Source organism: Psammomys obesus, unplaced genomic scaffold, assembly GCF_907164565.1.
Source record: "Psammomys obesus unplaced genomic scaffold, mPsaObe1.curated_primary_1811, whole genome shotgun sequence".
NCBI classification, from domain to species: domain Eukaryota; kingdom Metazoa; phylum Chordata; class Mammalia; order Rodentia; family Muridae; genus Psammomys; species Psammomys obesus.
The window spans coordinates 2,715,254-2,726,922 of NW_026596085.1; the positions used below are offsets into that span (position 1 = coordinate 2,715,254).

The 11,669-nt window shown below is 48.6% G+C and overlaps 2 protein-coding genes across 2 annotated transcripts in view; one reads left to right on the forward strand and one right to left on the reverse strand.

Moving 5' to 3' along the window:
- Positions 1 to 747, forward strand: part of Lalba (lactalbumin alpha) — a 2,307-nt gene extending 1,560 nt beyond the window's left edge. The window contains exon 4 of the mRNA XM_055626806.1: positions 439 to 747. Coding sequence (XP_055482781.1) covers positions 439 to 499 — 61 coding nt within the window. The 3' untranslated portion in view covers positions 500 to 747. The remainder of the gene's footprint in view (positions 1 to 438) is intronic.
- A 5,662-nt stretch (positions 748 to 6,409) lies between these two features.
- LOC129690995 (olfactory receptor 8S1) lies at positions 6,410 to 9,774 on the reverse strand. Its single transcript, XM_055626841.1, has 2 exons — positions 9,011 to 9,774; positions 6,410 to 6,572 (listed from the first exon to the last, which is right to left on the reverse strand). The coding sequence occupies exons 1-2, from the start codon at positions 9,772 to 9,774 to the stop codon at positions 6,410 to 6,412; spliced, it is 927 nt and encodes a 308-aa protein (XP_055482816.1).
- Between the last annotated feature and the right edge of the window lie 1,895 nt (positions 9,775 to 11,669).

Consider the following 11,669-nt stretch of genomic DNA (forward strand, 5'->3'; position numbering starts at 1 on the left):
TTTTTTTTTTTTTTTTTTTTTTTTTTTTTTTTTTTGTAGCCTTGGCTGTCCTAGAACTCTCTCTGTAGTCCTCAAGCTACAGATCCACCTACCTCTGCCTCCTGGGATTAAAGTCATGCACCGCCATGGCCTGGCCATATTATTATTATTTATTATTATTATTATTATTTATTATTATTATTATTATTATTATTATTATTATATTTATCACTATTATTTTAGCAAGGCCAAGTCTATTTAGAATTTCTTGCCATCTATCTCAGTATGTCTGTGTTTCTTCTCTGCAATCTTCCACACTCGTGCTAGCGTTTGACAAGTGAGCAAAGTACAATGAGGTACATGTATGGAAAAGTCAGAGTGGAACCCCTTATTGGGCATAGTAGGTGACAAAGAGAGTCCCAGCCAGCCGGCGCGGATTGTGTGTCTCTCCTCCACCAGGCCGGCCCACAAGCCCATGTGCTCTCAAGAGCTGGAACAGTGGCGCTGCAGGAAGGTGTGAGGGCCTGACCCCGCCGCTCCCGCCTGACCCCGCCGCTCTGCCCTGTGTTCTGGAACTCCTCTTCCCGAAGGCTACCTCAGGCTGGCTCTTTCTATCACCGTGAAGATGATCCATCTCCGAGCCTGGTACCCTGTAGCGACACTGCTGGACTCTTGAGGACTTTTCTCGATGGGTGTGTGGCTGGAGCGCTGGACCGCAGACCCTTGCTTAGGGACAGCGAGGGTCTTGAGGGTGTTTTTTTTTTCATCAAAGCAAGAGGGTCCTCCGTTGTTCCAAATAAAGGGCCTGACCTGATATGTCTGCCTGTGTTTTCCTCCTACCGGGGTGGGTGGGTGAGGGAGGAGGCAGGGCGGGGCTCCCCCTGCTATTGAAGAAGGAGAACGAATTTATCACAGGCTCGTGAAGAGCATTTTCTGTGTCAACTTATTGGTCATTTAGTATGTTTAAGGAGCCACAGGGGACCCAGAGTTGTCAAAGAAGCGATCCTGTGAATGTTATTAGGAGAGACACGCAGATATTTGTAATTCAAGCGGAACTGCCACAAGAATGACAGGAGAGGCTAGAAATACGCCCTGCGTAATCTTTAAAAATTTTTAATGACTCATTTATTTTTGTTTTATGTGCATTGGTGTTTTGCTTACGTGTATGTCTGTGTGAGGGCATCAGAAGCCCTGAGTTACAGACATTTGTGAGCTGCCATGTGGGTGTTGGGAATTGAACTCAGGTCCACTGGAAGAACAGCCAGGGTTCAAAACCACTGAGCCATCTCTCCAGCCCAGCCCTGAATATTCCTTTGTTTGTTTGTTTGTTTGTTTTTGTTTTTGAGACAGGGTTTCTCTATGTAGCCATGGCTGCTCTGGACTCGCTTTGTAGATCAGGCTAGTTTCGAACTCACAGAAATCCACCTGCCTCTGCTTCCCTGAGTGCTGGGATTATAGGTGTGTGCCACTTCACCCGGCTCCAGCATTGAATATTCCAAAGAGGAAAGATAGTTTGTCTTCAAGGGAAATGGACAAAACAAAACCAAGATGAAGAAAGCGTTCTGGGGTAGGGGAGTTAACTCAGCAGGTAAAGGGCTACCCCAAGGAAGTATGAGGACCTGAGTTTGACCCTTAGCACCTACAGAAGAAGATGGACATAGTGATGTGTGCCTGTGGTTCAGTTCTGAGGAGGTGGACACAGGAGGATCCCTGGGATTTGATGGCCAGTCAGTTTACCCTAATCTGTGAGTCCCAGGTTGCACAAAGTTCAGAGACTGTCTCAAAAAACAATGCAGTCAGCTCCTGAGAAATGAAATCCCAGTCAACCCCTGGCTTCCACACTCACATGCACACGTGTGAGCCCCACACAAACACACACACATGTGAACCCCACACTCACACGTATGAGCCCCCCCACAAACACACGCATTACCTATGGCTCAATTCCCAGCATATGAAAGTGCTGAATTTTTTTTTCTTAGTTTCTCACTGTATAGCTCAGGCCTGACCTTGGATCCATTATCCTCTAGAATGCTGGGATTATAGGTGTGTGAAGCCACACTGAGAGGGTAAGGGGGTGGAACTTACCTGGGTTCAGAATCACGGGTGGGATTTTGACAGGAAGTGGGGTGGTAAAGGACAGAGCAGTTATGAATCAACAGACGACTGAGGAGCTGTGACCAGAAGTTCTTCTCTGGAAATCACATATGTACAGGGTTTTTATAAACTTACTAATCCTTAAGAGTTTATCCACACGGGGCCTTTTGAGTTGGACTTTCTGTGTGTCCTGAACCTTGCTTGCTGTCAAGCTGGCTGCTTGCAGATCTTTCCTTATTCTGATTATAGGATATACGGCAGAGAAATCAGATCCAGGTTCTTGCCGTTTGTCCTTGCTGCTCTTTGCTGGTCCGAGTGTGTGCCACTGGCTTGTCCATCTGCATGGCCTGCCTCATCTTAAGAGTGCTTGGGTTAGCTGGTTTTCTGAGATCATTTCCTGCTTCAAAACTTCAAAACTGTAATCCGAGTTACTGCTTGTTGAACTGCCCGGGAATGAAATCTCGTCCTCTTCCCACCTTACAAAGGTCTCCACTGGATCAGTTGCTTCTCCAATAGATGTGTCAGCCTTCCAGAGAACACTCAGGATCAGGTTTATTTTGGCTCTCAGTTTGAGGGTGCGTGCCAGGGCAGGGCAGGGCAGGCACGGTGGCAGAGCCGCAAAGGAAAGCTGGCCACGGTGTGTCTGCAGTCAGAAGACGACAGGTGAGTGCTGGAATCCATTTGCTTTCTCCTTTTAGTCAGTGTGAGGCCCCATTCATGGGCTGGTGCCACCCCACATCCAAGGTCTTTCCTCTTCACACGTCGGGAACACCCTCCTAGGCACCCGGAGACACGGTTCCATGGCAATTCTAAGTCCAGTCAAGTTGACAATGGAAATGATCCCACTACCCTAATACCCTCCGGGGCTTCAGACAGTCAGGCCGTGCTGATGACTGCTAAGGCAGTTTCTCAAAACAATTCACCCTGCCCTTATTTTTTTTTTTTTTTTTTTTTTTTTTTTAAAAACTATCTCAGAGCAGTTCATCCTGCCCTTTGAGAGCTATCTGCCTCTGGCTTCAATTCAAGGATGGGAATAGTCACAGCTGTTTTTCTTTTACAGTTGTTTGCATTCTTGGGTGGGCTCTCAAGGCAAGTCTGTTAGCTCCAGCCTTGGAGATTCAAGGTCCAAGAGTTGAGGCTCCTGCTGGTGTGGCTTCTGGTGAGGGTGGTGGGTGGCAGTGCTCGCCAGTGGAACTGCACGTGGGGTCAACCGAGGAACTGGGCAAGGAAGACAGAAGAATCTTTATTGATTCTTCGAGAATTTCGTACTATATGCTTCGAGCGCATGCTCACTCATTCCTCAACTCCTCCGAGACCCTCCCCCACCTCCCTACCTCCTCAATGTCATGTTTGTTCTCTCAAAACAAACAAAACCCCAAACACACGAAAAACCATGGAGTCTGATTTGCCCGACTACTCAGCGTGAGGTCTGCCCTGGAGTGTGGGTGACACGCCCAGTGTCATGGAAGGGAACGGAGGTCTCTCTCCCAGCAGCCATCAGTTGCAGACAGCTGAGTCTCTGTGTGCACTTCTGCACTCTGTGGTGGGCTTTTGTCGGGAAGCCCCACCTTTTAAAGGTCCACAGCCCCTTCCAATAGTGTTAGACTCTCAGGGTGGAGGAAGGTAGAAGTTTATGTGTGGGCCTTTTGGGGATATCTTAGTTATTTTCCTATTTTGGTGATAAAAACATCATGACCGAGGCAACTTACAGAAGAAAAGCATTTAATTTGGGGTTCATGGGCCTAGAGTCTGGAACAGTGAGTGGCTCTCAACCTTCCTGCTGCTGAGACCCTTTAACGTAGTTCCTCATGCTGTGGCGACCCCCAGCCATAAAATTGCTTGGTTGCCACTTCATAACTGGAATTTTGCTACTGTTATGAATCGTAATGTAAGTATCTATCTGGTATGCAGGATATCCGATATGTGACCCCAAAGAGGTCATGACCCACAGGTTGAGAACCAGCGAGGGTTAGGGCTCCTGACCATCACGGTGGAAGCATGGCAGCAGCAGGCTTGGTGCTGGAGCAGTAGCTGAGAGCTTAGGCCTTGAGCCACAGCAGGAGGAAGGGAGGAGAGAATTGAGAGTGACGCCCCAAAGTCCACCCCCAGTGACATGCGTCCTCGCCAAGGCCACACCTCTTAATCCTAACCACACAGTTCCACCGACCGGAAACAAACCACGTATTCAAACATAAGAGCTGAAGGGGGCCGTTCTCATTCAAACCGCCACAGGGGGCGTTCCACACCAAACTACAGCACTGGCCTTCACCCTGGACATCAGGGCACCATGTCTTCAAACACATCTTCTGTAGTCTGAAGCACCCTAGCAGTAAATCACAAATAGAGATTTTTTATTTTATTTTATTTTATTTTATTTTATTTTATTTTATTTTATTTTATTTTATTTTATTTTATTTTATTTTTTTGAGCAGGCTGGTTGGAGGAGAAAGAACAGGGAGCCAGCAAGGAGGCAGTTAAAGAAAACAAACCCAGTCATTTATTGCTACCGGTTAGCATTCGGAAGCGTGCACATCCTATTACACATCAGTACTTTAGGCCAGTTTTTAAAATGTGCTTTCCCCCAGGTCAGTTTTTGCGTGGAAAAACAACCCATTAAGTAAAGCAAGTTGATAATGTTCCCGTATGAGGGGCAGCTGAGGGCATTTGAGGTCAGCATTCGCAGCCCTTAGGCACTCGCGTTCCTTAGTCTGTTCTTTGCCTCTCTAGCTTACTATGTACTTCCCTTGGTCAATAATTAATATGGGATTCGCAGAATTATGAGATGTCTTGTAAAAATAGATGCTACTTTGTGATTCATTCAAGCGTGATTATCCCATCTGACGGCCAGAGGTCACGCCAGCCCCTCCTTTCCTCTCCTCCTGCTTCTTCCACATGGAATGGTACAGGTGAAAGACGGACACTGGCAGACGTGTACACTATGAAGTGACGGGTGACAGCCACATGCTGTCACCTCACATGGGGGCGTGAGTATAGCCACGGAATGAGGAGGGTGCTGTTCTTTCCTGTGCCCGTGTCCCACCCTTCATCCGCCGGTGGCAGCACTGTTGACAAAAGCACACCTTTGGGGTAGGTGAAGAAGCAGGCTAGGAAACCGAGGCTCTGTCTGGGAGGGCTTCCTGTGAGCAGGATGTCCAGGAGGATGGCAGCGGGACATTCACTCTGCTCCTCCAACTCTCCTTTCCTCTAGGTCTGGAATAAGGACCTGAAGCCATTCAGGTTCAGACAGGAGAAGCAGGAAGGCTTGGAGAAAGATGTGTCACAGAGCATTCTCTGAGCTCACGGTGAGGCCTCAGGAAAGTGTTCCACAGCATGCAGTCTCTTTTTCTCTCTTTCATCTCTCCTCTAGGATATTTTCTTTCTTTTTTTTTTCTTCTTCTTCTCTGTCTCCGTCTCCTCTTCCTTTTCTTCCTCCTCCTCCTTCTTCTTTTGGAGACAGGGTTTCTCTGTGTAGCCCTGGCTGTCCTGGACTTTGTAGACCACGCTGGCCTCGAACTCACAGAGATCCGCCTGCCTCTGCCTCCCTGAGTGCTGGGATTACAGGCCTGAGCCACCATCCCTGGCCTCTAGGATATTTTCTGACACATTTCCTGTGAAGACAGTGTTCCTTTTCAAATGTCCCCTCCCTTGCCCTCCTCCAGCTTTCTTTAATTTCTGTCTGTTATCTAATGTAACTGAGTAACAGTATATAGTAGACCAGAAGCTATTAGGAGTTCTGCCCTCAGGACACACACAATTAGGTGGTGAGCCTCACTCTCCCAGCCTCCTAGGAGCATGCAAGAGAAGGGTATCTTCAGGCGGATTCCTCACTTCTTCCCTCACTCCTTAAACTGTTCACAGGTAATTGCTGTGGATTTGGTGAGCCCTTCTCTGGGTACCACTTTTATGAGTGAAGACAGGACTCCAGAGACACACTCATTTCGTTTCTTTTTCACTTATGAAGATTTAGATGTTGCAATGGATTTTTTTTGGGGGTGGTGGTGGTATGTGATGGGAACAAATGGTGAGCTGAGTCTTCCTCAGCCAAGAGGCTGCTTTCCCAAACGTGACACTCTCCTCGACAGTGTTCTGACAGGCCGAGATTGGTTCTAATAAATGGCCAGTGAAGTCCTGGGGGCTTTCTAATGTATGGAATGGATCTCGTGGATGGGCCAGGTGTCACCTGCTCTATTCTGGAGGTTTCCTAATATCTGTCCCTTGATGAGGTGCAGGGCAGTGGAGGAAGAGAAACTGTACCCTGTTGTGGAACCACGGAGGTGGCTGAGCAGGAAGATCTCTTCTTCCAGCATCGTCCCTCTACAGCAGGGCAGTCTGGCTACAGGGTCCGTCTGGACTTGCGGGTCAGCATCCTCCTCAGAGCCACCTTCACCTCCTTGTTCTTCAGGCTGTAGATGAGGGGGTTCAGCAGTGGGGTCACCACACTGTACTGCAGAGATAACACTTGCTCTAGGGCTGAGCCGGATGCTGGCGTCATGTACCTTGGGAGGAGTGACACAGAGGACCAAAGTAAACTAAGGATGAGGATCACCAGATCACTGGCTATGGTGCCTCCCACTCCCGCTGAGGGCACAGGGTACCTTGGAGTCGAGCGGATCGTCACCATGGCAACAGGTGAGCTCTCCCAACACTAACTGTTCACTGACTTCTATATGAGGTTGATATTAGTATGTAATCTCGCCCTCACAGTTAGCATTAACCTCACCAGGAAGTCGGCCACTCTTGCCTCCAAGCAAGAGTGAACGCACAGAAAGGAGTCTCGGACAAGAACACCTTCTGTGTACTAAGACGTTCAGGTTAGGACGGGACTAACGGAGTTCCATAGCGCTTCCTGCTCTTCAGAGCATCCTGGCTGATAGCCACGACAATAAGGCTACCCTTTCTCTATATTCACAATTCAGACACACCATGTTCTCATTTAGTGATGACGGTGTTGTCTAGTCCACAACTCTGCTGTTTCCCACACGCATGGCCCTGAGGATCAGTCCCAGATGACTATTGTTAATTATCGTATGTGCGTGTGTGTCTGTGCACCCTGTGAATGCCTGGTACCCACTGAGGTCAGAAGGGGTTTCACGGTCCCCTGGGACTGGGAGTATGGTTGTCAGCCACCATGTGGGCGCTGGGAACTGAAGCCAGCAAGTGCAGCAAGCGTGTCTAAACACCAAGCCATCTCCCCAGCTGCTCTAGCATATTATTTTTATGATGCTTAATGGAACAATTTTTAGTTGCATTCTTCTTTGGCTTGGAAAAGGAGCCAAAGTCGGTAAATAAAGTGAGAGATAAAACCTGATTAAACAAAACATATGACTTTAAAACCATAATATTAAATTATTGGGCATATCTTTTGTATTCCCAGGGTTATTTCCCAAATAAACATTATCACTTTGTCAACGGTATTGTCTTCACTGGGACAAATGTGACATATCGACACTGTTTCTATGGACACTGGATTTGATTTAAAAAGATATCCAGGGGTGAGGGGTGGGGGTGGCTCAGTGGTTAAGAACCCTGCTGCTTTAGTGAAGAATCGCAGTTCAGCTCAGAGCACATGTGTCAGACAGCACATGACCTATGCACACACACGCACACACACACGCACACACACATGCAACATGTACACATACATAAGATGTACACACACACACACACACATTCATGCACACACAATCTTTAAGGAAAAGATACTCACCTAACTATAATTTTTTCTCTTAATTTTTAATCATCTGTTTTCCTAATATTCCTGTGAAGTAACTACGAGAAATCTTCTTGCCCCTCTATGGTGTCTGAGACATTTATCCTCAGGCTCAGGAGAGCAATCCCAAACCGTTAGCACCCCCTTTCCCCTGTTATTTCTCTCCCAGTCGCAGCATGGGGGAAAGACCCTGGGCAGTGTGTTCAAACCCTTGCCCATCTCAGGAGCAGAAGCTCAGATATCACTTACTCTGTCTCTTCATGGGGAAGAGCTCACTGGTTAGAGACGCTTATGCTTGAGAAAGGTTAGGCAAGAGCATGGAATGTGCTCGGCTGGGGCCGCAGCCGCCTTGCTCTGGGGTTTCTGATGAAAAACCTGGCCACTCTGCAAGCTTAGGCTGTTCACCTGACAGTGGGGCTGTCTAACTGTGGGAGTGAGATCATACACCAATACCCGGCCTGACCACACAGAGAAGCTAGTGAACACTCGGCGTCTAATAACCACAGTGTGAGCACGCTTCGGTGACATCAGCTTCTAGGAGGAAGGAGAGGTGGCATCTCCTTCAAGGATGCCGTGTTCCTTTTCTCTGTCTAGCACTATGTAAAAATCTATCAAAGATTTCCGATTTTCTTCTGAGCCCTCGAATCGTAGGTTGATAGAGCACAACAACATTTACTCTTTTTTTTTTTTTTTTTTTTTTTTAAGAGACAATTGAGCCTTGGAAAGAAACGGACTCCTTTCTTTTCTTTGTCTTTTGGAGAAAGGGTCTCACTGTGCCATGAAGGCTGGCTTGGAACTTCTGATCCTCCTGGTGTTGAGAATTACAGGCGTGTGCCCCTATGCCTGGCTTATAGGGTCTCTCTCCCTCCCCCTCTCTCCTTTCTCCCCTCTCCCTCTCTCCCTCCTTTCTTCCTTCTTTCCCTCATTTACTCCCCCGTCTCTCTCCCTTCCTACCTCCTTCTTTCTCTCCCTCTCTCCTTTCCTCCTTTCTTCTCTTCTCTCTCTCCCCTCCCACTTCTCCCTCCCTCCTTCCTTCTATCCCCCACCCCCTCCTTTTGAAAACCACACAGCTAGTCTATAGCAGACCTGGACTGGAGCTCAAGCTTTGGGAATTCCAGGGTGGAATTTCAGGATGAGTCTCTCCTGCTCTATTGCAATGCTCTGCTCTGTAGATCAAGAACAGTTAGGAGAAGAATACACAGCATTTATGGCTGTGTGACACACCTGAATACTCCTGAGCCATAAAAGATGGTGACTACAAGGAAATGAGAAGAGCATGTGGAGAAGATCTTGGTCCGACCTGTGGCCGAGTTGATCCTCAGGGCTGCTGTGATGATGCGGCTGTAGGATCCCAGCAGGAGGACAAGAGTCCCGAGACCCAAGACCACCAAGGTGGTGAGGATGGAGGCGACAGTAGCGCGGGGGTCAGAGCAGACCAAGGAGAGCACGGGAGGAAGCTCACAGGCAAAGCTGCGGATGAGGTTTGGTCCACAGAAGTGCTCCTGAGCCAGCAGGAGGGTGTTGGTCAGGCTGACGCTCATTCCCATGGCCCAGGACAGAGCCACCATCCCAGAACACACTTTTCCACTCATAGTGACCCCATACAGCAGCGGATGGCACACAGCCTGGAACCGGTCGTAGGCCATGGCAGAAAGGAGGCAGGCTTCAGTGGCCCCAGAAAATATGACCAGGGCGATCTGAATGAGACACCCAAGGGAGGATATAGTCTTCCACTCAGAAATAAGGCTCCTCAGCAACCTGGGCACAATGACCGAGGAATAGAAGGCATCCATGAAGGAGAGGTGTCTCAGGAAGAAGTACATGGGGGCGCGAAGGTGGGCGTCAGAGCTGATCACTGCCAGCATCAGCAGGTTCCCCAAGAGGGTCAAGACGTAAATCATCAAGAACAGCACAAAGAGCAGCACCCGGGCCCGAGGGTTGCTGCTGAGTCCCAGCAGCACAAACTCAGTGACATTCCTGACTTCCATGGAGCGTTCAAGCTGAGGGACGGGAACTGAAGAGAAGGTTCAGCTGTGCCGTGCGCCCCCAGAACGACGAAGTCAGCTTCCGGTTGACGCAGGAGGGGTTGGCTACAGTGGCATTCCTTCTATGTAGGATTCGCAATACTTTCAAGCTCAGGGCAGTGGCCTCGTAGCCATAGTGGAGAAGGCGGATGGGAGGCAGGTAGAGGAAGAGACCTGTACAGGCAGGGAGGGAGAAGCAGGATTAGGATACAGGAGAAGGCTCCGCATGCAAAGGGAGCCAAGCTCAGCCTCCTGGCGGACTGACTGGCACAGGAAACATTTTTGGCTGGCCATCCGGATGCTGACCATACCGGTGTCTGATAGGTCAGCTGGGCTGTCAAGTAAAGGCGCTCGCCACCAAGGCTGATCCCAGGCACGCACATGCACCATCCCCAAGAAGCGTAAAAACATCTGGAAAACTAGATGGCTTCCACGTTCATCCCATCTCAGACATTCTAAGAATGATGAAGCGATCTTTTTCGGGGGTGCGTTTACGACTGAATAGAAATCCCATGTCCCCCTGTAGGCTGCCCCAAGAAGGCGTGGCACACAGTTTCAGGGAAGGTAGATGGAGGGCGCCCTTACACTGGAGGTGAAGACTGTAAACGTCAGCCTTCCCAAAGCCTTCCCGTTTCAGGGTCCTGTGAATCTACAACGCCCTCGGCTTTCACTTCGCACAAGCATGCACAGAGACCCCAGCATCTCCGAACTTGATACGGATGAAGCCACACTAACCGGAGACCACTCAGCTCCTGAACATTACAGATATCATCTCCCCCAGAGGAGGAGAGATAAAGGGTACTTGGTAGAATAGACAGTTTCAAAGTTTAGTTGAGACCAAAGGAAGGTAAGGAGGTCACTTCTCTTCTTCTCCAAGGATAGCTAGGGGGTTCACAAATGAGGATCTGATCTCTCTCTGCTCACGACTTTCACCCTTCCGGGTTCCCCGAGCAGGCAGTTTGAGGAGAAGATGGATGTGAATGAGAAGATTTATCCTTACCTGGATCCCAAGACCTAAACCAGATGCGCTTAGAGGAGGATGCGTGGAGAGCATCCTTTCCGCTGTCACACAAAGGCCACAGGCTTGACTAGGCTTCTGTGGGCTTCCCTTGACTCAGTCCTAGGAGATTCCAGCTAGGGACTTCTGGGAACTGAGCTCTTCATCTTTGGCTGTGAACTTTACCTTTTTAACAGCTAAGTGTCTCTCTAGCCCCCAAGAGACTTCTGAGTAAGGATCCATCTCCATAGCCTTTATGTCCAAGGGGAAGCATAGTTTTTCAAAATTCCACCCTACAAATAATGGCCAGAGGGACTCTGAGGCATCTTTAGACCATAGAGGATGAAGGAAGGCCCCAGGGAGCTCCTTAAGCAGGTCCTCTCTGAGTGTGAGTGGGTTCTCCAGGCTGATTCTTTGTTTGTGTTGCTCTTGTTTTAGAGGGTTACATCATTCAAGAGGGCCCCCAGGTGGCCAGTGATCTGGTTATGTAAAGATATCATTGTTATATGAGTAGGTTATAGGTATATTATTGTCTATGCGCAAAATTCTGAAAACACACCCACAGACCCCTACACCCACACACAGAGTCCTTTTATCTCCAGGATCACTCAGCTCTCCCTTTATTTCAGCTGCACCTCTTCCCTTAGGCTCCTCCCCCAGAACTGCCCTTTTACTAACTATAATGCCACCGCATTGTTCACATATCTCCACAAATCTAGTCAAATGTTTAACTGATGCAAAACTCTGAAAAGTTGCTACAGTATTTTCAACTTAAACATTCCTTACACTGAACACGTATGCAACTTAACTTACTCAATAGGAAGTTTAAAGAGCCCAAAAGCATGGCCTCTTGTTTTTGAAT